The sequence below is a fragment of the Lonchura striata genome, chromosome 31, assembly GCF_046129695.1.
Source record: "Lonchura striata isolate bLonStr1 chromosome 31, bLonStr1.mat, whole genome shotgun sequence".
NCBI classification, from domain to species: Eukaryota; Metazoa; Chordata; class Aves; order Passeriformes; family Estrildidae; genus Lonchura; species Lonchura striata.
In genome coordinates this window covers 6,162,073-6,184,656 of record NC_134633.1, presented here as the reverse complement: position 1 = coordinate 6,184,656, position 22,584 = coordinate 6,162,073, and the positions used below count along the sequence as shown (strand labels likewise).

The following is a 22,584-nucleotide window of genomic DNA, read 5'->3' as shown; positions in this document are numbered from 1 at the left end:
TTTGGGGTGGGTTTTTGGCCTCGGGGAACTTTGGGGTGGGATTTTGGGGTGGGATTTTGGCCTCGGGAGATTTTGCAGTGGGATTTTGGGGTGGAATTTTGGCTTCAGGAGATTTTGGGGTGGGATTTTGGGGTGGGATTTTGGGGTTGGGATTTTGGCTTCAGGAGATTTTGGGGTGGGATTTTGGCCTCGGGGGACTTTGGGGTGGGATTTGGGGTGGGATTTTGGGGTCCCACCTGGTGATCATCTCCTTCTCCTTGTTGGAGGCGTGGCCGCCGCTGCCCAGCACCTGGGCCGGGGTGGAGAGGAAGTAGAGGCAGTGGTTGTGGAAGTACTGGTTGATGAGGGGCAGCAGGATCTGGGGGGCACCGGGGGTCAGCGGGACCCCAAAAAATGTACAGGGGGGCAGATACCCCACAAAGACACCAAATACCCCACAGAGAACCCAAATTCCACTTAGGGACACCAAATACCCCACAGAGAACCCAAAAAACCCCAGAGACCCCAAATATCCCACAGAGAACCCAAATTCCACTTAGGGACACCAAATACCCCACAGAGACCCCAAATACCCCACAGAGACCCCAAATTCCACTTAGAGACCCCAAATACCCCACAGAGAACCCAAATTCCACTTAGGGACACCAAATACCCCACAGAGAACCCAAAAAACCCCTTAGAGACCCCAAATACCCCACAGAGAACCCAAATAACCCCTTAGAGACGCCAAATATCCCACAGAGAACTCAAATACCCCACAAAAATCTCAAATAACCCATAAAAATCTCCCAAAATCTGTAAGAACACCAAATACCCCACAGAGACCCCAAATACCCCACAGAGAACCCAAATAACCCCTTAGAGACCCCAAATACCCCTCAGAGACCCCAAATATCCCACAGAGACCCCAAATAACCCCTTAGAGACCCCAAATACCCTACAGAGACCCCAAATAACCCCTTAGAGATGCCAAATATCTCACAGAGAACTCAAATACCCCACAAAAACCTCAAATAACCCATAAAAATCTCCCAAAATCTGTAAGAACACCAAATACCCCACAGAGACCCCAAATACCCCACAGAGACCCCAAAACCCCCTTAGAGACCCCAAATTCCACTTAGAGACCCCAAATACCCCACAGAGACACCAAAAACCCCTTAGAGACACCAAATATCCCACAGAGACCCCAAATACCTCACAAAACCCCCAAATCCCCCACAAAAACCTCAAATAACCCATAAAAATCTCCCAAAATCTGTAAGAATCCCAAATTCCACTTAGAGACCCCAAATACCCCACAGAGACACCAAAAACCCCACAGAGACCCCAAAACCACCCTGACCCCCCCCCCCATTTTGAGGGGTTTTTGGGGGGTCCCATCCCCTTTTTTGGGGGTCCTGCCCCTGTTTTTGGGGGGTCCTGCCCCCATTTTTGGGGTGTCCCATCCCCATTTTTGGGGTGTCCCATCCCATTTTGGAGGGCTCCCATCCCCGTTTTTGGGGGGTCCTGCCCCCGTTTTTGGGGTGTCCTGCCCCCGTTTTTGGGGGCTCACATCCCTGTTTTTGGGGGGTCCTGTCCCTCTTTTTGGGGGGTCCTGCCCCCGTTTTTGGGGTGTCCTGCCCCAGTTTTTGGGGGGTCCCATCCCCGTTTTTGGGGGGTCCTGCCCCCGTTTTTGGGGGGTCCTGCCCCCGTTTTTGGGGTCCCCCTGACCTTGGCGAAGAACTTGATCTCCTGCTCGTGGGGGGATTTCTCCACCCGCCCGCTGCTGACCACGGCCTCTGCAGGAACACGGGGGTCGGGGGGGGTCCCGGAATTTTGGGGTGTCTCCCGGGATTTTGGGGTGTCTCCCGGGATTTTGGGGTGTCTCCCGGGTGTGCGATGAACTCCTGGGCGATGTCCATCCAAGGACTCCCAGGGGATCAGGGAAAATTCGGGGGATTTTGGGGGGGTCCCCCGGGATTTTGGGGTGTCTCCCGGGATTTTGGGGTGTCTCCCGGGATTTTGGAGTGCCCCCCAGGATTTTGGGGTGCCCCCGGGATTTTGGGGTGTCTCCCGGATGTGCGATGAACTCCTGGGCGATGTCCATCCAAGGACTCCCAGGGGATCAGGGAAAATTCGGGGGATTTTGGGGGGGTCTCCCGGGATTTTGGGGTGCCCCCGGGATTTTGGGGTGCCCCCGGGATTTTGGGGGTGCCCCGGGATTTTGGGGTGCCCCCGGGATTTTGGGGGTGCCCCGGGATTTTGGGGTGCCCCCGGGATTTTGGGGTCTCACCCAGGTGTGCGATGAACTCCTGGGCGATGTCCATCCAAGGACTCCCAGAGGATTTGGGGGACTCCCAGGGGATCAGGGAAAATTCGGGGGATTTTGGGGGGGTCCCCCGGAATTTTGGGGTGCCCCCGGGATTTTGGGGTGCCCCGGGATTTTGGGGTCTCACCCAGGTGTGTGATGAACTCCTGGGCGATGTCCATCCAAGGACTCCCAGGGGATTTGGTGGACTCCCAGGGGATCAGGGAAAATTCGGGGGATTTTGGGGGGTGCCCCCGGGATTTTGGGGTCCCCCAGGATTTTGGGGTGCCCCGGGATTTTGGGGTCTCACCCAGGTGTGCGATGAACTCCTGGGCGATGTCCATCCAGCGCAGCAGCTGCTGCAGGAAGCCGAAGGCGAAGCGTTTCTCGATGGACGACGTGTCCAGCTCCATGTCCTTCAGCCCCCTGCCCGGGGGACCCCAAAACTCAGAACCCCCCCCCCCAAAAATTCCCTCCCGACCCCCCCAAACCCCCCCAGCCCCGAGTGCTGCAAACCTGGGGGTCACCCCCAAGGTTTTGGGGGGATTTGGGGGGATTTTGGAGGGATTTGGGGGGGATTTTGGAGGGATTTTGGAGGGATTTTGGAGGGATTTGGGGGGATTTTGGGGGGATTTGGGGGGGATTTTGGAGGGATTTTGGGGGAATTTTGGGGAATTTTGGTGGATTTTGGGGGGATTTTGGGGGGATTTTGGAGGCATTTGGGGGGATTTTGGGGGGATTTTGGAGGGATTTTGGAGGGATTTTGGGGGCATTTGGGGGAATTTTGGTGGATTTTGGGGGGATTTTGGGGGGATTTTGGAGGCATTTGGGGGGATTTTGGGGGGATTTTGGAGGGATTTTGGAGGGATTTTGGGGGCATTTGGGGGAATTTTGGTGGATTTTGGGGGGATTTTGGAGGGATTTTGGAGGCATTTGGGGGGATTTTGGGGGGATTTTGGAGGGATTTGGGGGAATTTTGTGGGATTTTGGGGGGATTTTGGAGGGATTTTGGGGGGATTTTGGGGGGATTTTGGAGGGATTTGGGGGAATTTTGGGGGATTTTGGGGGGATTTTGGGGAATTATGGGGGATTTTGGGGGGATTTTGGAGGGATTTTGGAGGGATTTTGGGGGAATTTTGGGGGGATTTTGGAGGGATTTTGGAGGGAATTTTGGGGAATTTTGGTGGATTTTGGGGGATTTTAGAGTCCTCCCCACTCCCTGATCCCCCCTGGATTTCGGGTGTATCCAGGGATTTTTGAGGGGATTTTTGGGGGGATTTTGAGGGGATTTTTGGGGGGATTTTGGAGGGATTTTGGAAGGATTTTAGGGGAATTTTTGGGAGGATTTTGGGGGGGATTTTAGAGGGATTTGGGGGGATTTCTGGGGGGATTTTAGGCGGATTTTAGAGTCCCCCCCACTCCCTGATCCCCCCCCGAATTTTGGGGTCTCCCTGGTGATTTTGGATATTTTGGGGTGCCCCAGAGGCCTCCACCTGCCCCTGGGGATATTTTGGGGTGCCCGGGGGGGCTCCAGCTGCTCCTGGGGATATTTTGGGGTGCCCCAGAGGCCTCCACCTGCTCCTGGGGATATTTTGGGGTGCCCGGGGGGCCTCCAGCTGTTCCTGGGGATATTTTGGGGTGCCCGGGGGGGCTCCAGCTGTTCCTGGGGATATTTTGGGGTGCCCCAGAGGCCTCCAGCTGTTCCTGGGGATATTTTGGGGTGCCCGGGGGGCTCCAGCTGCTCCTGGGGATATTTTGGGGTGCCCCAGAGGCCTCCACCTGCTCCTGGGGATATTTTGGGGTGCCCGGGGGGCCTCCAGCTGTTTCTGGGTATAATTTGGGGTGCCCGGGGGGGCTCCAGCTGTTCCTGGGGATATTTTGGGGTGCCCCAGAGGCCTCCAGCTGTTCCTGGGGATATTTTGGGGTGCCCCAGAGGCCTCCAGCTTTTTCTGGGGATATTTTGGGGTGCCCCAGAGGCCTCCAGCTGTTCCTGGGGATATTTTGGGGTGCCCCAGAGGCCTCCAGCTGTTTCTGGGGATAGTTTGGGGTGCCCGGGGGCGTTCCAGCTGCTCCTGGGGATATTTTGGGGTGCCCGGGGTGGCTCCACCTGCTCCTGGGGATATTTTGGGGTGCCCGGGGGGGCTCCAGCTGTTCCTGGGGATATTTTGGGGTGCCCCAGAGGCCTCCAGCTGTTTCTGGGAATATTTTGGGGTGCCCGGGGGGGTTCCAGCTGTTCCTGGGGATATTTTGGGGTGCCCCAGAGGCCTCCAGCTGTTCCTGGGGATATTTTGGGGTGCCCCAGAGGCCTCCACCTGCCCCTGGGGATATTTTGGGGTGCCCCAGAGGTCTCCACCTGCTCCTGGGGATATTTTGGGGTGCCACAGAGGCCTCCACCTGCTCCTGGGGATATTTTGGGGTGCCCGGGGGGGCTCCAGCTGCTCCTGGGGATATTTTGGGGTGCCCCGGGGTTTTTGGGGTCCCTCACCGGGTCACGGCGTATCCGTGCAGCTGCAGGAACCGGAGCAGCTCCTGCGCCTTCTCGCGGTCCCGCGCCTTCTCCTTGGCCGTCAGCGTGTCGTAGGGCACCAGCAGCGGGTGGGACCCCCCCCCTGCACCCCAAAACCGCCCCGCGGTCAGCTGGGACCCCCAAAATCACAGCCTGAACCCCCCTGCACCCCAAAACCGCCCCGGGGTCAGCTGGGACCCCCAAAGCACAGCCTGAACCCCCCTGAGAACCAAACCACAGCCTGAACCCCCCTGTACCCCAAAAACGCCCTGGGGTCAGCTGGGACCCCCAAAATCACAGCCTGAACCCCCCTGTACCCCAAAAACCCCTTGGGGTCAGCTGGGACCCCCAAACCACAGCCTGAACCCCCCCCTGCACCCCAAAACCGCCCTGGGGTCAGCTGGGACCCCCAAAGCACAGCCTGAACCCCCCTGTACCCCAAAACCGCCCCGGGGTCAGCTGGGACCTCCAAAATCACAGCCTGAACCCCCCTGCACCCCAAAACCGCCCCGGGGTCAGCTGGGACCCCCAAAGCACAGCCTGAACCCCCCCCTGCACCCCAAAACCGCCCCGGGGTCAGCTGGGACCCCCAAAATCACAGCCTGAACCCCACCCTGCACCCCAAAACCGCCCCGGGGTCAGCTGGGACCCCCAAAATCACAGCCTGAACCCCCCTGCACCCCAAAACCGCCCTGGGGTCAGCTGGGACCCCCAAAGCACAGCCTGAACCCCCCCCTGCACCCCAAAACCGCCCTGGGGTCAGCTGGGACCCCCAAATCACAGCCTGAACCCCCCTGCACCCCAAAACCGCCCCGGGGTCAGCTGGGACCCCCAAAATCACAGCCTGAACCCCCCTGTACCCCAAAAACCCCTTGGGGTCACATGGGACCCCCAAAATCACAGCCTGAACCCCCCTGTACCCCAAAACCGCCCCGGGGTCAGCTGGGACCCCCAAACCACAGCCTGAACCCCCCTGAGCCCCAAACCACAGCCTGAACCCCCCCTGCACCCCAAAACCACCCTGGGGTCAGCTGGGACCCCCAAAATCACAGCCTGGACCCCCCCTGCACCCCAAAACCGCCCCGGGGTCAGCTGGGACCCCCAAAATCACAGCCTGAACCCCCCTGAGAACCAAACCACAGCCCGAACCCCCCCCTGCACCCCAAACCACAGCCTGAACCCCCCCCTGCACCCCAAAACCGCCCTGGGGTCAGCTGGGACCCCCAAAATCACAGCCTGAACCCCCCTGTACCCCAAAAATCCCTTGGGGTCACCTGGGACCCCCAAAACCACAGCCTGAACCCCCCTGCACCCCAAAACCGCCCTGGGGTCAGCTGGGACCCCCAAAATCACAGCCTGAACCCCCCTGCACCCCAAAACCGCCCCGGGGTCAGCTGGGACCCCCAAAACCACAGCCTGAACCCCCCCTGCACCCCAAAACCGCCCCGGGGTCAGCTGGGACCCCCAAAATCACAGCCTGAACCCCCCCCTGCACCCCAAAACCGCCCTGGGGTCAGCTGGGACCCCCAAAGCACAGCCTGAACCCCCCCCTGCACCCCAAAACCGCCCTGGGGTCAGCTGGGACCCCCAAATCACAGCCTGAACCCCCCTGCACCCCAAAACCGCCCCGGGGTCAGCTGGGACCTCCAAAATCACAGCCTGAACCCCCCTGCACCCCAAAACCGCCCCGGGGTCAGCTGGGACCCCCAAAATCACAGCCTGAACCCCCCTGTACCCCAAAAACCCCTTGGGGTCACCTGGGACCCCCAAAATCACAGCCTGAACCCCCCTGTACCCCAAAACCGCCCTGGGGTCAGCTGGGACCCCCAAAATCACAGCCTGAACCCCCCTGAGAACCAAACCACAGCCTGAGCCCCCCCTGCACCCCAAAACCGCCCCGGGGTCAGCTGGGACCCCCAAACCACAGCCCGAGCCCCCCTGCACCCCAAACCACAGCCTGAGCCCCCCCTGCACCCCAAAACCGCCCTGGGGTCAGCTGGGACCCCCAAAATCACAGCCTGAACCCCCCCCTGCACCCCAAAACCGCCCTGGGGTCAGCTGGGACCCCCAAAATCACAGCCTGAGCCCCCCTGCGCCCCAAAAACCGCCCTGGGGTCAGCTGGGACCCCCAAAATCACAGCCTGAGCCCCCCCTGCACCCCAAAACCGCCCCGGGGTCAGCTGGGACCCCCAAACCACAGCCCGAGCCCCCCTGCACCCCAAACCACAGCCTGAGCCCCCCCTGCACCCCAAAACCGCCCTGGGGTCAGCTGGGACCTCCAAAACCACAGCCCGAACCCCCCCCCTGCACCCCAAAACCGCCCCGGGGTCAGCTGGGACCCCCAAAATCACAGCCTGAACCCCCCCCTGCATCCCAAAAACCCCTTGGAAGCCCCAAATTACACCTTGACCCCCCCAGTTTGGGGGTTTGGGGGTCTCACCCTTGGCCTCCATCCCCCCAATTTGGGGAGGGGTCTCACCCTTGGCCTCCATCTCCCCCGGGTTTGGGGTGTCCCGGGGGTCTCCCCAATTTGGGGAGGGGTCTCACCCTTGGCCTCCATCCCCCCAATTTGGGGAGGGGTCTCACCCTTGGCCTCCATCCCCCCAATTTGGGGAGGGGTCTCACCCTTGGCCTCCATCCCCCCAATTTGGGGAGGGGTCTCACCCTTGGCCTCCATCCCCCCAATTTGGGGAGGGGTCTCACCCTTGGCCTCTATCCCCCCAATTTGGGGAGGGGTCTCACCCTTGGCCTCCAGCTCCCCCGAGTTTGGAGTGTCCCGGGGGTCCCCCCAATTTGGGGAGGGGTCTCACCCTTGGCCTCCAGCTCCCCTGAGTTTGGGGTGTCCCGGGGGTCCCCCCAATTTGGGGAGGGGTCTCACCCTTGGCCTCTATCCCCCCAATTTGGGGAGGGGTCTCACCCTTGGCCTCCAGCTCCCCCGAGTTTGGAGTGTCCCGGGGGTCCCCCCAATTTGGGGAGGGGTCTCACCCTTGGCCTCCAGCTCCCCTGAGTTTGGGGTGTCCCGGGGGTCCCCCCAATTTGGGGAGGGGTCTCACCCTTGGCCTCCATCCCCCCAATTTGGGGAGGGGTCTCACCCTTGGCCTCCAGCTCCCCTGGTTTTGGGGGTGTCCCGGGGGTCCCCCCAATTTGGGGAGGGGTCTCACCCTTGGCCTCCAGCTCCCCTGGGTTTGGGGGTGTCCCGGGGATCCCCCCAATTTGGGGAGGGGTCTCACCCTTGGCCTCCATCCCCCCAATTTGGGGAGGGGTCTCACCCTTGGCCTCCAGCTCCCCCGAGTTTGGGGTGTCCCGGGGGTCTCCCCAATTTGGGGAGGGGTCTCACCCTTGGCCTCCATTCCCCCAATTTGGGGAGGGGTCTCACCCTTGGCCTCCAGCTCCCCTGGGTTTGGGGATGTCCAGGGGGTCCCCCCAATTTGGGGAGGGGTCTCACCCTTGGCCTCCATCCCCCCAATTTGGGGAGGGGTCTCACCCTTGGCCTCCATCCCCCCAATTTGGGGAGGGGTCTCACCCTTGGCCTCCAGCTCCCCCGAGTTTGGGGTGTCCCGGGGGTCCCCCCAATTTGGGGAGGGGTCTCACCCTTGGCCTCCATCTCCCCCGAGTTTGGGGTGTCCCGGGGGTCCCCCCAATTTGGGGAGGGGTCTCACCCTTGGCCTCCAGCTCCCCCGGGTTTGGGGTGTCCCGGGGGTCCCCCCAATTTGGGGAGGGGTCTCACCCTTGGCCTCCATCCCCCCAATTTGGGGAGGGGTCTCACCCTTGGCCTCCATCCCCCCAATTTGGGGAGGGGTCTCACCCTTGGCCCCCATTCCCCCAATTTGGGGAGGGGTCTCACCCTTGGCCTCCAGCTCCCCCGGGTTTGGGGTGTCCCGGGGGTCCCCCCAATTTGGGGAGGGGTCTCACCCTTGGCCTCCATTCCCCCAATTTGGGGAGGGGTCTCACCCTTGGCCTCCATCCCCCCAATTTGGGGAGGGGTCTCACCCTTGGCCTCCAGCTCCCCCGAGTTTGGGGTGTCCCGGGGGTCCCCCCAATTTGGGGAGGGGTCTCACCCTTGGCCTCCAGCTCCCCTGGGTTTGGGGTGTCCCGGGGGTCCCCCCAATTTGGGGAGGGGTCTCACCCTTGGCCTCCATCCCCCCAATTTGGGGAGGGGTCTCACCCTTGGCCTCCAGCTCCCCCGAGTTTGGGGTGTCTCGGGGGTCCCCCCAATTTGGGGAGGGGTCTCACCCTTGGCCTCCAGCTCCCCCGAGTTTGGGGTGTCCCGGGGGTCCCCCCAATTTGGGGAGGGGTCTCACCCTTGGCCTCCATCCCCCCAATTTGGGGAGGGGTCTCACCCTTGGCCTCCATCCCCCCAATTTGGGGAGGGGTCTCACCCTTGGCCTCCAGCTCCCCTGAGTTTGGGGTGTCCCGGGGGTCCCCCCAATTTGGGGAGGGGTCTCACCCTTGGCCTCCAGCTCCCCCGGGTTTGGGGTGTCCCGGGGGTCTCCCCAATTTGGGGAGGGGTCTCACCCTTGGCCTCCAGCTCCCCCGAGTTTGGGGTGTCCCGGGGGTCCCCCCAATTTGGGGAGGGGTCTCACCCTTGGCCTCCAGCTCCCCTGGGTTTGGGGTGTCCCGGGGGTCCCCCCAATTTGGGGAGGGGTCTCACCCTTGGCCTCCAGCTCCCCTGGGTTTGGGGTGTCCCGGGGGTCCCCCCAATTTGGGGAGGGGTCTCACCCTTGGCCTCCAGCTCCCCTGGGTTTGGGGTGTCCCGGGGGTCCCCCCAATTTGGGGAGGGGTCTCACCCTTGGCCTCCATTCCCCCAATTTGGGGAGGGGTCTCACCCTTGGCCTCCAGCTCCAGCTTCTTCTTGCGGCCCCAGGTGTTGTGGTAGTTCTCGGCCAGCTGCTCCGCCATGGCCTGGGGGGGTGGGGAATTTGGGGGGATTTGAGGGGGATTTGGGGGGAATTTGGGGGGGATTTGGGATGGTTTTAGGGGGGATTTGGGGAGATTTGGGGGTTTGGGGGGAATTTGGGGGGATTTGGGGGGATTTGGGGGATTTGGGGGATTTGGGGGGATTTGGGGGGATTTGGGGGGAATTTGGGGGATTTGGGGGGATTTGAGGGGGATTTGGGGGGAATTTGGGGGGATTTGGGGGGATTTGAGGGGGATTTGGGGGGAATTTGGGGAGATTTGGGGGTTTGGGGGGAATTTGGGGGTTTTGGGGGGATTTGGGGGGGATTTGGGGGGAATTTGGGGGGAATTTGGGGGGATTTGGGGGGATTTGAGGGGGATTTGGGGGGAATTTGGGGGTTTTGGGGGGATTTGGGAGGTTTTGGGGGGATTTGGGAGGGATTTGGGGGGATTTGGGGGGGATTTGGGGGGATTTGGGGGGATTTGGGGAGATTTGGGGGATTTGGGGGGATTTGAGGGGGATTTGGGGGGATTTGGGGGGATTTGGGGGGATTTGGGGGGTTTTGGGGGGATTTGGGGGGATTTGGGGGTTTTGGGGGGAATTTGGGAGGATTTGGGATGGTTTTGGGGGGATTTGGGGGATTTGGGGATGGTTAGGGGGGTTTGGGGGGAATTTGGGGGTATTTGGGGTGGTTTTGGGGGGGTTGGGGGGATTTGGGGGATTTTGGGGTGGATTTAAGGGGATTTGGAGGGGGTTGGGGTGGTTTTAAGGGGGAATTTGGGGGGTTTTGGGGAGATTTGGGGTGGTTTTGGGGAGATTTGGGGGATTTGGGGTGGATTTAGGGGGTTTGGGGGGTTTGGGGGGGGTTGGGGTGGTTTTAAGGGGATTTGGGGTATTTGGGGTGGTTTTGGGGGATTTGGGGGAATTTGGGGGGATTTGGGGTGGTTTTAAGGGGGAATTTGGGGGTTTTGGGGAGATTTGGGGTTTTGGGGGGATTTGGGATGGTTTTGGGGTGGTTTGGGGGATTTGGGGTGGATTTAGGGGGGTTGGGGGGTTGGGGGGGATTTGGGGTGGTGACACTGGGATGGCATTGGGTGACACCGGGGTGACACAGGTGACACCGGGGTGACACTGGGTGACACAGGTGTGACAGGTGACACTCAGGTGACACAGGTGACCCCAGGGTGGCACTGGGGTGACACGGGTGACACAGGTGTGACAGGTGACACAGGTGACACAGGTGGCACAGGTGACACCAGGGTGACACCGGGGTGACACAGGTGACACAGGTGACACTCAGGTGACACAGGTGACACAGGTGACACAGGTGACCCCAGGGTGACACCGAGGTGACACAGGTGACACAGGTGTGACAGGTGACACTCAGGTGACACAGGTGACACAGGTGACACCAGGGTGACACGGGTGACACAGGTGACACAGGTGACACACAGGTGACACAGGTGACACGGGTGACACAGATGACACTCAGGTGACACAGGTGACCCCAGGGTGACACAGGTGACACGGGTGACACAGGTGACACTGGGGTGACACAGGTGACACAGGTGTGACAGGTGACACAGGTGACACAGGTGACACAGGTGACCCCAGGGTGGCACTGGGGTGACACAGGTGACACTGGTGTGACATGGGTGACACAGGTGACACAGGTGACACAGATGACCCCAGGGTGGCACTGGGGTGACACAGGTGACACCGGGGTGACACAGGTGACGCAGGTGTGACAGGTGACACTCAGGTGACACAGGTGACACAGGTGACACAGGTGACACAGGTGACACAGGTGACACCGGGGTGACACAGGTGACACAGGTGACACCGGGGTGACACAGGTGACGCAGGTGTGACAGGTGACACTCAGGTGACACAGGTGACACAGGTGACACAGGTGACACAGGTGACACCGGGGTGACACAGGTGACACAGGTGACAGCGGGGTGACACCGAGGTGACACAGGTGACACAGGCGACACAGGTGACACAGGTGACACCAAGGTGACACTCAGGTGACACTCAGGTGACACAGGTGACACAGGTGACACAGGTGACCCCAGGGTGACACTGGGGTGACACAGGTGACACTGGGGTGACACAGGTGACACCGGGGTGACACAGGTGACACAGGTGACAGCGGGGTGACACGGGTCCCCACCTGCAGCTCCCGGGACAGGGTGACCCCGCTCAGGTCCACGGGCTGGGGGCTGTACCCGTGCGAGGGGTCGTAGGTGGCCTGGGGGGGACGTGGGGGGACGGTCAGGGGGACCCCGACATTTTGGGGGCTCCCTGCCCCACCCCACCGACCCCCCCAACCGCCCCAGGTGATTTTGGGGTGCCACACCCCCCCCAGGTGATTTTGGGGGGCCCCACACCTCTAAACCCCCTTCCTGCACCTCCCCCCAGGTGTTTTTGGGGTCCCCCTCAGGTGTTTCTGGGGTCCCCCCAGGTGTTTTTGGGGTCCCCCCAGGTGTTTCTGGGGTCCCCCCCAGGTGTTTTTGGGGTCCCCCCCAGCTGTTTTTGGGGTCCCACCCCCTCCCAAGGTATTTTTGGGGTCCCCTCAGGTATTTTTGGGGTCCCCCCAGGTGTTTTTGGGGTCCCCCCCTCTCCCAAGGTGTTTTTGGGGTCCCCCCAGGTGTTTTTGGGGTCCCCCCAGGTATTTTTGGGTTCCCCTCAGGTATTTTTGGGGTCCCCCCAGGTATTTTTGGGTTCCCCTCAGGTATTTTTGGGGTCCCCTCAGGTATTTTTGGGGTCCCCCCAGGTATTTTTGGGTTCCCCTCAGGTATTTTTGGGGTCCCCTCAGGTATTTTTGGGGTCCCCCCAGGTGTTTTTGGGGTCCCCTCAGGTATTTTTGGGGTCTCCCCAGGTATTTTTGGGGTCCCACCCCCCCCTCAGATGTTTTTTGGGTCCCCTCAGGTATTTTTGGGGTCCCCCCAGCTGTTTTTGGGGTCCCACCCCCTCACAAGGCATTTTTGGGTTCCCCTCAGGTATTTTTGGGGTCCCCTCAGGTATTTTTGGGGTCCCCCCGGGTGTTTTTGGGGTCCCCCCAGGTATTTTTGGGGTCCCCCCGGGTGTTTTTGGGGTCCCCCCGGGTATTTTTGGGGTCCCCCCGGGTGTTTTTGGGGTCCCACCTGGGCGTTCTGGGAGATTTTCCGGGTTTTCTTCTTCTCGGCGCGCTCGTCCTCCCCCTCGCGCGCCTTCTCCACCGTCCACTCCCAGGCCAGCATGGCCTTGAGGGACTCCTTGATGGGCCAGCGGTAAATCTCCTTGTCCTGGGGGTCACGGGGGGTCAGGGGGCACCCCAAAATCTCGGGGGGCTTGGGGGGTCAGGGGGGACCCCAAAATCCCCCCGATTTTGGGGGGTCTGTGGGGAGGAGGAGGGGAGGGGCTGGGGGCTCCCGGTGTGGCCTTGAGGGACTCTTTGGGGGCCACCAGGAGACCCCCGGATCTTGGGGGGTCTGGGGGTGTCCCCTCGGGTTTGGGGTGTCCCTCTGGGTTTGGGGGTGTCCCTCTGGGTCTGGGGGTTCCTCTGGGTCTGGGGGTTCCTCTGGGTTTGGGGGTTCCTCTGGGTTTGGGGGTCCCCCAGGGTTTGGGGGTTCCTCTGGGTCTGGGGGTTCCTCTGGGTTTGGGGGTCCCCCAGGGTTTGGGGGTTCCTCTGGGTCTGGGGGTTCCTCTGGTTTTGGGGTGTCCCCCCGGGTTTGGGGTGTCCCCCCGGGTTTGGGGGGTCCCGGGCGTGCCGTGGTACCTTCTCAGAAAAGGTTTTGTAGGGTCTCAGCATCGGGTGGGTTTTGGCTTCTTCATCCACGGTCTCCCCAAAGGTCCAGTTGTTCTGGATCTGGGGTGGGGGGCGCAGTCAGGGGGGTCCCGGGGGGTCCCGGGGGGTCCCGGGGGTGTTTTGGGGGTCCCGGGGGTGTTTTGGGGGTCCCGGGGGGTCCCCACCTTGTCGAAGGCCCACTTCTCGTGCGTGTACTCGGCGTATTTGTTGATGAAACCGTCGAGCTTCTCGGGGATGATGACACTGGGGGGACACGGGGGACACCGGGGGGACACGAGGATGAGGATGGATGAACCCCGTGGGGGCCTGGGTGGGGTGGAGGGGCCTGGGAGAAGTTGGGGGTCTCCATGAGGATGAGGATGGATGAGGATGGGTGGGGTTGGGGGGTCTCCATGAGGATCTGGATGAGGATGGGTGGGTTTGAGGGGTCTCCATAAGGATCTGGAGGAGGTTGGGTGGGGTTGGGGGGTCTCCATGAGGATCTGGAGGAGGTTGGGTGGGGTTGAGGGGTCTCCATGAGGATGGATGAGGATGGGTGGGGTTGGGGGGTCTCCATGAGGATCTGGAGGAGGATGGGTGGGGTGGGGGGTCTCCATGAGGATCTGGAGGAGGATGGGTGGGGTTGAGGGGTCTCCATAAGGATCTGGAGGAGGTTGGGTGGGGTTGGGGGGTCTCCATGAGGATCTGGAGGAGGTTGGGTGGGGTTGGGGGGTCTCCATGAGGATCTGGAGGAGGTTGGGTGGGGTTGAGGGGTCTCCAGAGGATCTGGAGGAGGTTGGGTGGGGTTGGGGGGTCTCCATGAGGATGAGGATGAGGAATGGTGGGGTTGGGGGGTCTCCATGAGGATCTGGAGGAGGTTGGGTGGGGTTGAGAGGTCTCCAGAGGATCTGGAGGAGGTGGGGTGGGGTTGGGGGGTCTCCATGAGGATCTGGAGGAGGTTGGGTGGGGTTGTGGGGTCTCCATGAGGATCTGGAGGAGGTTGGGTGGGGTTGAGGGGTCTCCATAAGGATCTGGAGGAGGTTGGGTGGGGTTGAGAGGTCTCCAGAGGATCTGGAGGAGGTGGGGTGGGGTTGGGGGGTCTCCATAAGGATCTAGAGAAGGTTGGGTGGGCTGGGGGGTCTCCATGATCACAGACGGGTCGGGGGGCTCCCGCTGGCACAGGGAGGGGTCTGGGGGAGCCCTACTTGAGGGTCTCGACGGGTTTGGGGTCGAAGTTGCCCTCGGCGTCCACCGAGGCCTTCTTCTCGGTGCGGGACGAGTAGCTGGCGTCCACGTAGTCGGGCGGGAGCGCGCCGGCGATGGCGCAGAGGCACGGCATGGCCAGCTTGTAGAGCTCGGCCTCGAACTTCTGCGGGGACACGGTGACACCGGTGACACCGGTGACACCAGCCTCGTGCCACCACGATCACCGGTTCCCCCAGTGTCACCATCCCTGTGTCACCAGTGCCACCGGTGCCACCAGCCTTGTGCCACCACAGTCACCAGTCACCACTTCCCCCAGTGTCACCATCCCCATGTTCCCACCATCTCCATCCCCATGTCCCCAGTGTCACCATCCCTGTATCACCAGTGTCACCATGTCCATGTCCCCACCATCTCCACCCCCATGTCCCCAGTGTCACCATGTCCATGTTCCCACCATCTCCACCCCCATGTCCCCAGTGTCACCATGTCCATGTTCCCACCATCTCCACCCCCATGTCCCCAGTGTCACCATCCCTGTGTCACCAGTGCCACCGGTGCCACCAGCCTCATGCCACCACAGTCACCAGTCACCACTTCCCCCAGTGTCACCACCCCCATGTCCCCAGTGTCACCACGTCCATGTCCCCAGTGTCACCATCCCTGTATGACCAGTGTCACCATGTCCATGTCCCCACCATCTCCACCCCCATGTCCCCAGTGTCACCATCCCTGTATCACCAGTGTCACCAACCCAATGTCCATGTCCCCAGCGTCACCATCCCCATGTCCCCAGTGTCACCATCCCCATGTCCCCACCATCTTCACCTCCATGTCCCCAGTGTCACCAGTTCTGTGTCCCCAGTGTCACCATCCCCATGTTCCCACCATCTCCATCCCCATGTCCCCAGTGTCACCATCCCTGTACCACCAGTGTCACCATGTCCATGTCCCCACCATCTCCACCCCCGTGTCCCCAGTGTCACCATCCCTGTATCACCAGTGTCACCAACCCAATGTCCATGTCCCCAGTGACACCATCCCCATGTCCCCAGTGTCACCATCCCTGTATCACCAGTGTCACCATGTCCATGTCCCCACCATCTCCACCCCCGTGTCCCCAGTGTCACCATGTCCATGTCCCCACCATCTCCACCCCCGTGTCCCCAGTGTCACCAGCCCTGTGTCACCAGTGTCACCATCCCAATGTCCATGTCCCCAGTGTCACCATCCCCATGTCCCCAGTGTCACCATCCCCATGTCCCCACCATCTTCACCTCCATGTCCCCAGTGTCACCAGTTCTGTGTCCCCAGTGTCACCATCCCCATGTTCCCACCATCTCCATCCCCATGTCCCCAGTGTCACCATCCCTGTATCACCAGTGTCACCAACCCAATGTCCATGTTCCCAGTGTCACCATCCCCATGTTCCCACCATCTCCATCCCCATGTCCCCACCATCGTCACCTCCATGTCCCCAGTGTCACCAGTTCTGTGTCCCCAGTGTCACCATCCCCATGTTCCCACCATCTCCACCCCCGTGTCCCCAGTGTCACCATCCCTGTATCACCAGTGTCACCAACCCAATGTCCACATCCCCAGTGTCACCATCCCCATGTTCCCACCATCTCCATCCCCATGTCCCCACCATCTTCACCTCCATGTCCCCAGTGTCACCAGTTCTGTGTCCCCAGTGTCACCATCCCCATGTTCCCACCATCTCCATCCCCATGTCCCCAGTGTCACCATCCCCATGTCCCCAGTGTCACCATCCCCATGTTCCCACCATCTCCATCCCCATGTCCCCACCATCTTCACCTCCATGTCCCCAGTGTCACCCGTTCTGTGTCCCCAGTGTCACCATCCCCATGTTCCCACCATCTCCATCCCCATGTCCCCGGCGTCACCATCCCCATGTCCCCAGTGTCACCATCCCCATGTTCCCACCATCTCCATCCCCATGTCCCCAGCGTCACCATCCCCATGTCCCCAGTGTCACCATCCCCATGTCCCCACCATCTCCACCTCCATGTCCCCAGTGTCACCATTTCTGTGTCCCCAGTGTCACCATGTCCATGTCCCCACCATCTCCATCCCCATGTCCCCAGTATCACCATCCCTGTATCACCAGTGTCACCAACCCAATGTCCATGTCCCCAGTGTCACCATCCCCATGTTCCCACCATCTCCATCCCCATGTCCCCAGTGTCACCATCCCTGTATCACCAGTGTCACCATCCCCATGTTCCCACCATCTCCATCCCCGTGTCCCCAGTGTCACCATCCCTGTATCACCAGTGTCACCAACCCAATGTCCATGTCCCCAGCGTCACCATCCCCATGTCCCCAGTGTCACCATCCCCATGTCCCCGCCATCTCCACCTCCATGTCCCCAGTGTCACCATTTCTGTGTCCCCAGTGTCACCATGTCCATGTCCCCACCATCTCCATCCCCATTCCCCAGTGTCACCAGCCCTGTGTCCCCAGTGTCACCATCCCCATGTTCCCACCATCTCCATCCCCATGTCCCCAGCGTCACCATCCCCATGTCCCCAGTGTCACCATCCCCATGTCCCCGCCATCTCCACCTCCATGTCCCCAGTGTCACCAGTTCTGTGTCCCCAGTGTCACCATCCCTATGTTCCCACCATCTCCACCCCCGTGTCCCCAGTGTCACCATCCCTGTATCACCAGTGTCACCAACCCAATGTCCATGTCCCCAGTGTCACCATCCCCATGTTCCCACCATCTCCACCTCCATGTCCCCAGTGTCACCAGTTCTGTGTCCCCAGTGTCACCATCCCCATGTTCCCACCATCTCCATCCCCATGTCCCCAGTGTCACCAGCCCTATGTCACCAGTGTCACCATCCCCATGTGCCCAGTGTCACCACGTCCATGTCCTCAGTGTTCCCATCCCAGTGTCCCCAGTGTCACCATCCCCATGTTCCCACCATCTCCATTCCCGTGTCCCCAGTGTCACCAGTTCTGTGTCCCCAGTGTCACCATCCCCATGTTCCCACCATCTCCATTCCCGTGTCCCCAGTGTCACCAGTTCTGTGTCCCCAGTGTCACCATCCCCATGTTCCCACCATCTCCATCCCCATGTCCCCAGTGTCACCAGCCCTGTGTCCCCAGTGTCACCATCCCCATGTTCCCACCATCTCCATCCCCATGTCCCCAGCGTCACCAGCCCTGTGTCACCAGTGTCACCATCCCCATGTGCCCAGTGTCACCACATCCATGTCCTCAGTGTTCCCATCCCAGTGTCCCCAGTGTCACCATCCCCATGTTCCCACCATCTCCATCCCCATGTCCCCATCACCCCCAGCTCTGTGTCCCTATGTCCAGGTGTGTGTCCCCCTCCCCAGGTGTGTCCCCTCCCCAGGCGTGTCCCCCTCCCCAGGTGCGCCCCGCCCCGCCAGCCCACCTTGTGCGCCAGGGAGTCGAAGATGCCCCAGAAGAGTTTCCTGGTGAGGTGCAGCTCCTCCTCGGAGCTGACGCCCATGTTGGGCCACCCGCTGGGCAGGCAGTAGTAGCGCCAGCAGCGCTCGTAGTGGTTGGTCAGCAGCTGGGGGGGCACGGCCGGTCACTCGGGGGGCGCCAGGCGCGGGGCCGAGCGCCGGGACCCCCGCCCGGGGCTCACCTTGAGGGGCATCTTGGCGAACTCGTTGAGGATGGGGACGTCGAAGACCAGGCGGCGCAGGAGGTGCTGCAGCATCGAGGGGCGGATGTACCTGGCGGGGAAATGGGGGGTCTGGGGGTTTGGGGTCACCGGAGAGCACCGGGAGACACTCAGTGGGGTCACAGGGCTCGGGGAGGGACACGGAGGTTGGTCGGCCAGGGATTGGCTTGACCGTGGCCGTTGAGTTGATCATGGTGGTTGGGTTGACCTTGAGGGTTGAGTTGACCATGGTGGTTCAGTTGACCACAAGGGTTGGGTTGACCTTGGGGGTTGGGTTGCCCATGGTGGTTGAGTTGACCATGGCAGTTGAGTTGACATGGCAGTTGGGTTGGCCTTGGGGGTTGGGTTGCCCATGGTGGTTGAGTTGACATGGCGGTTGGGTTGGCCACAAGGGTTGGGTTGGCCACAACACTTGGGTTGCCCATGAGGGTTGGGTTGGCCATGGCAGTTGGGTTGACATGGTGGTTGGGTTGGCCACAAGGGTTGGGTTGGCCATGAGGGTCGAGTTGACCATGGCAGTTGAGTTGACCATGGCAGTTGAGTTGACCATGGTGGTTCAGTTGACAAGTATTGGGTTGACCGTGAGGGTTGGGGTGGCCATGAGGGTTGAGTTGACCATGGCAGTTGAGTTGACCATGGGGGTTGAGTTGACCATGGGGGTTCAGTTGACCACAAGGATTGGGTTGACCATGAGGGTTGGGGTGGCCATGAGGGTTGAGCTGACCATGGCTGCTGAGTTGACCATGGGGCGGTTGAGCCGACCATGAGCGTTGGGGTGGTTCTGGGGACAGACGCAGACCCGTGGGGGGCACGGCGCCATCTTGGAGCCCGATGTGGGGTCCCACCTGCAGAGGGCCATGAGGCACTCCTCGATGGCGTCGCGCTGGGCCTTGGTGAGGGCGCGGCCGCGCGACAGGCGGTAGATGGTGTGCAGCATGGAGTCCACCATGATGGCGCGGTGCTCGGTGCCCGCGAAGAGCGGCGCGCACTTGGTGATGAGCGGCATCACCGCCAGGCACAGGTACCGGTTCAGCGCCAGCGCCATCTCCGTCGTGCTGAACGTCGCCTGGGGGGCACAGGGGGGTCACGGGGTGGGGACACGCCCCGAGGGGACGTGGGGACGTGGGGCAGAGCCACCCCATGGGGGCAGGTTGGGCATCCGTCCCGTGGAGGAGATTTGGGGGTCAAAGAGGGAAGATTGGGGTGACCCCAAATCCATCCCATGGGGAACATTTGGGGGTCAAACAGGGAAGATTGGGGTGACCCCAAATCCATCCCATGGGGAGATTTGGGGGTCAAAGAGGGAAGATTGGGGTGACCCCAAATCCATCCCATGGGGAGATTTGGGGATCAAACAGAGAAATTGGGGTGACCCCAAGTCCATCCCATGGGGAGATTTGGGGGTCAAAGAGGGAAGATTGGGGTGACCCCAAATCCATCCCATGGGAAACATTTGGGGGTCAAACAGAGAAATTGGGGTGACCCCAAATCCATCCCATGGGAAACATTTGGGGGTCAAAGGGGGAAGATTGGGGTGACCCCAAATCCATCCCATGGGGAGATTTGGGGATCAAACAGAGAAGATTGGGGTGACCCCAAGTCCATCCCATGGGGAACAATTGGGGGTCAAACAGAGAAATTGGGGTGACCCCAAGTCCATCCCATGGGGAACATTTGGGGGTCAAAGAGGGAAGATTGGGGTGACCCCAAATCCATCCCATGGGGAGATTTGGGGGTCAAAGGGGGAAGATTGAGGTGACCCCAAATCCATCCCATGGGGAGATTTGGGGGTCAAAGAGGGAAGATTGGGGTGACCCCAAATCCATCCCATGGGAAACATTTGGGGGTCAAACAGAGAAATTGGGGTGACCCCAAATCCATCCCATGGGGAGATTTGGGGGTCAAAGGGGGAAGATTGGGGTGACCCCAAATCCATCCCATGGGGAGATTTGGGGGTCAAAGAGGGAAGATTGGGGTGACCCCAAATCCATCCCATGGGGAGATTTGGGGGTCAAACAGGGAAGATTGGGGTGACCCCAAATCCATCCCATGGGGAGATGTGGGGATCAAACAGAGAAATTGGGGTGACCCCAAATCCATCCCATGGGGAGATTTGGGGGTCAAAGAGGGAAGATTGAGGTGACCCCAAATCCATCCCATGGGGGAGATTTGGGGTATTCCCATATCCAAAAAACAGGGAACATTTGGGGGACCCCACACCCACCCACAGGAGGGAACAGGGCTGACCCGAGGTCCCTGCTGCAGGTCCAAGGGAGCCTGTAGGGAGTTTTGGGGAGCCCCGGGGGGATTTTGGGGTGCCCCTCACCGTGTCCAGCGAGGCGGCCGCGCGCATGTCGGGCAGGAACCCCACTTCCAGCACGTGGAGCAGGAACTCCTGGCTCTGCACCCCATAAACGCGGTCCAGGAACAGCACCATGGGCGCCTTGTGCTCGGGGACGAAGCTGGCGGCCATGCGGGGCTCCACCACGTTCCCATCTGCGGGACCCCAAAACTCAGGGCACCCCAAAACTCCCCACACAGCCCCAAACCCTGGGATTCACCTAAAGCAGCCGAGAATCCCCCAAATCCTGGTGTCCCCAGAGCCCCCCAACCCTCCTGGTGGCCATGCGGGGCTCCACCACGTTCCCGTCTGCGGGGACCCCAAAACTCAGGGCACCCCAAAACTCCCCACACAGCCCCAAACCCTACAACAATTGGGAACTCCCAAAATCCTGGTGTCCCCAGAGCCCCCCAACCCTTCTGGTGGCCGTGGGGGGCTCCACCATTTCCCATCTGTGGGACCCCAAAACTCAGGGCACCCCAAAACTCCCCACACAGCCCCAAACCCTACAACAATTGGGAACCCCCAAAAACCTGGTGTCCCCAGAGCCCCCCAACCCTCCTGGTGGCCATGGGGGGCTCCACCATGTTCCTGTCTGCGGAACCCCAAAACTCAGGGCACCCCAAAACTCCCCACACAGCCCCAAACCCTGGGATTCACCTAAAGCAGCCGAGAATCCCCCAAATCCTGGTGTCCCCAGAGCCCCCCAACCCTTCTGGTGGCCGTGGGGAGCTCCACCACGTTCCCATCTGTGGGACCCCAAAACTCAGGGCACCCCAAAACTCCCCACACAGCCCCAAACCCTACAACAATTGGGAACCCCCAAAATCCTGGTGTCCCCAGAGCCCCCCAACCCTTCTGGTGGCCGTGGGGGGCTCCACCATGTTCCTGTCTGTGGGACCCCAAAACTCAGGGCACCCCAAAACTCCCCAGATAGTCCCCATGGCCACAGGTCTCCACATTTTGGGGTGTCCTCCATCCCAGTCCCCACATTTTGGGGTGTCCTCCATCCCAGTGACGCCCCCCAGATTTGAGGACCCCTCCCCACCTTTTCCCAGTGCCGGGATCTGCAGGAGGCTGATGATCCCCACATTTTGGGGTGACCCCCATCCCAGTGACCCCCCCCAGATTTGAGGACCCCTCCCCACCTTTTCCCAGCACCGGGATCTACAGGAGGCTGATGATCCCCACATTTTGGGGTGACCCCCATCCCAGTGACCCCCCTCAGATTTGAGGACCCCTCCCCACCTTTTCCCAGCACCAGGATCTACAGGAGGCTGATGATCCCCATATTTGGGGTGTCCTCCATCCCAGTCCCCACATTTTGGGGTGACCCCCATCCCAGTGACCCCCCCCATATTTGGGGACCCCTCCCCACCTTTTCCCAGCACCGGGATCTGCAGGAGGCTGATGATCCCCATATTTGGGGTGACCCCCATCCCAGTGACCCCCCCCATATTTGGGGACCCCTCCCCACCTTTTCCCAGCGCCGGGATCTGCAGGGGGAGGCTGATGATCCCCATATTTGGGGTGTCCTCCATCCCAGTCCCCACATTTTGGGGTGACCCCCATCCCAGTGACCCCCCCCATATTTGGGGACCCCTCCCCACCTTTTCCCAGTGCCGGGATCTGCAGGAGGCTGATGATCCCCACATTTTGGGGTGACCCCCATCCCAGTGACCCCCCCCAGATTTGAGGACCCCTCCCCACCTTTTCCCAGCACTGGGATCTACAGGAGGCTGATGATCCCCACATTTTGGGGTGACCCCCATCCCAGTGACCCCCCTCAGATTTGAGGACCCCTCCCCACCTTTTCCCAGCACCGGGATCTACAGGAGGCTGATGATCCCCATATTTGGGGTGTCCTCCATCCCAGTCCCCACATTTTGGG

At 61.0% G+C, this 22,584-nt stretch overlaps 1 protein-coding gene across 1 annotated transcript in view; it reads right to left on the bottom strand.

The window, feature by feature from the left end:
- Positions 1–22,584, bottom strand: part of LOC110481838 (ryanodine receptor 1-like) — a 154,014-nt gene that overhangs the window by 59,428 nt on the left and 72,002 nt on the right. The window contains 14 exon segments of the mRNA XM_077789130.1: positions 237–358; positions 1,714–1,781; positions 2,601–2,716; positions 4,776–4,899; positions 9,623–9,698; positions 11,870–11,947; positions 12,843–12,983; positions 13,457–13,546; positions 13,651–13,729; positions 14,671–14,834; positions 18,098–18,238; positions 18,314–18,404; positions 19,198–19,418; positions 20,679–20,848. Coding sequence (XP_077645256.1) covers positions 237–358; positions 1,714–1,781; positions 2,601–2,716; positions 4,776–4,899; positions 9,623–9,698; positions 11,870–11,947; positions 12,843–12,983; positions 13,457–13,546; positions 13,651–13,729; positions 14,671–14,834; positions 18,098–18,238; positions 18,314–18,404; positions 19,198–19,418; positions 20,679–20,848 — 1,681 coding nt within the window.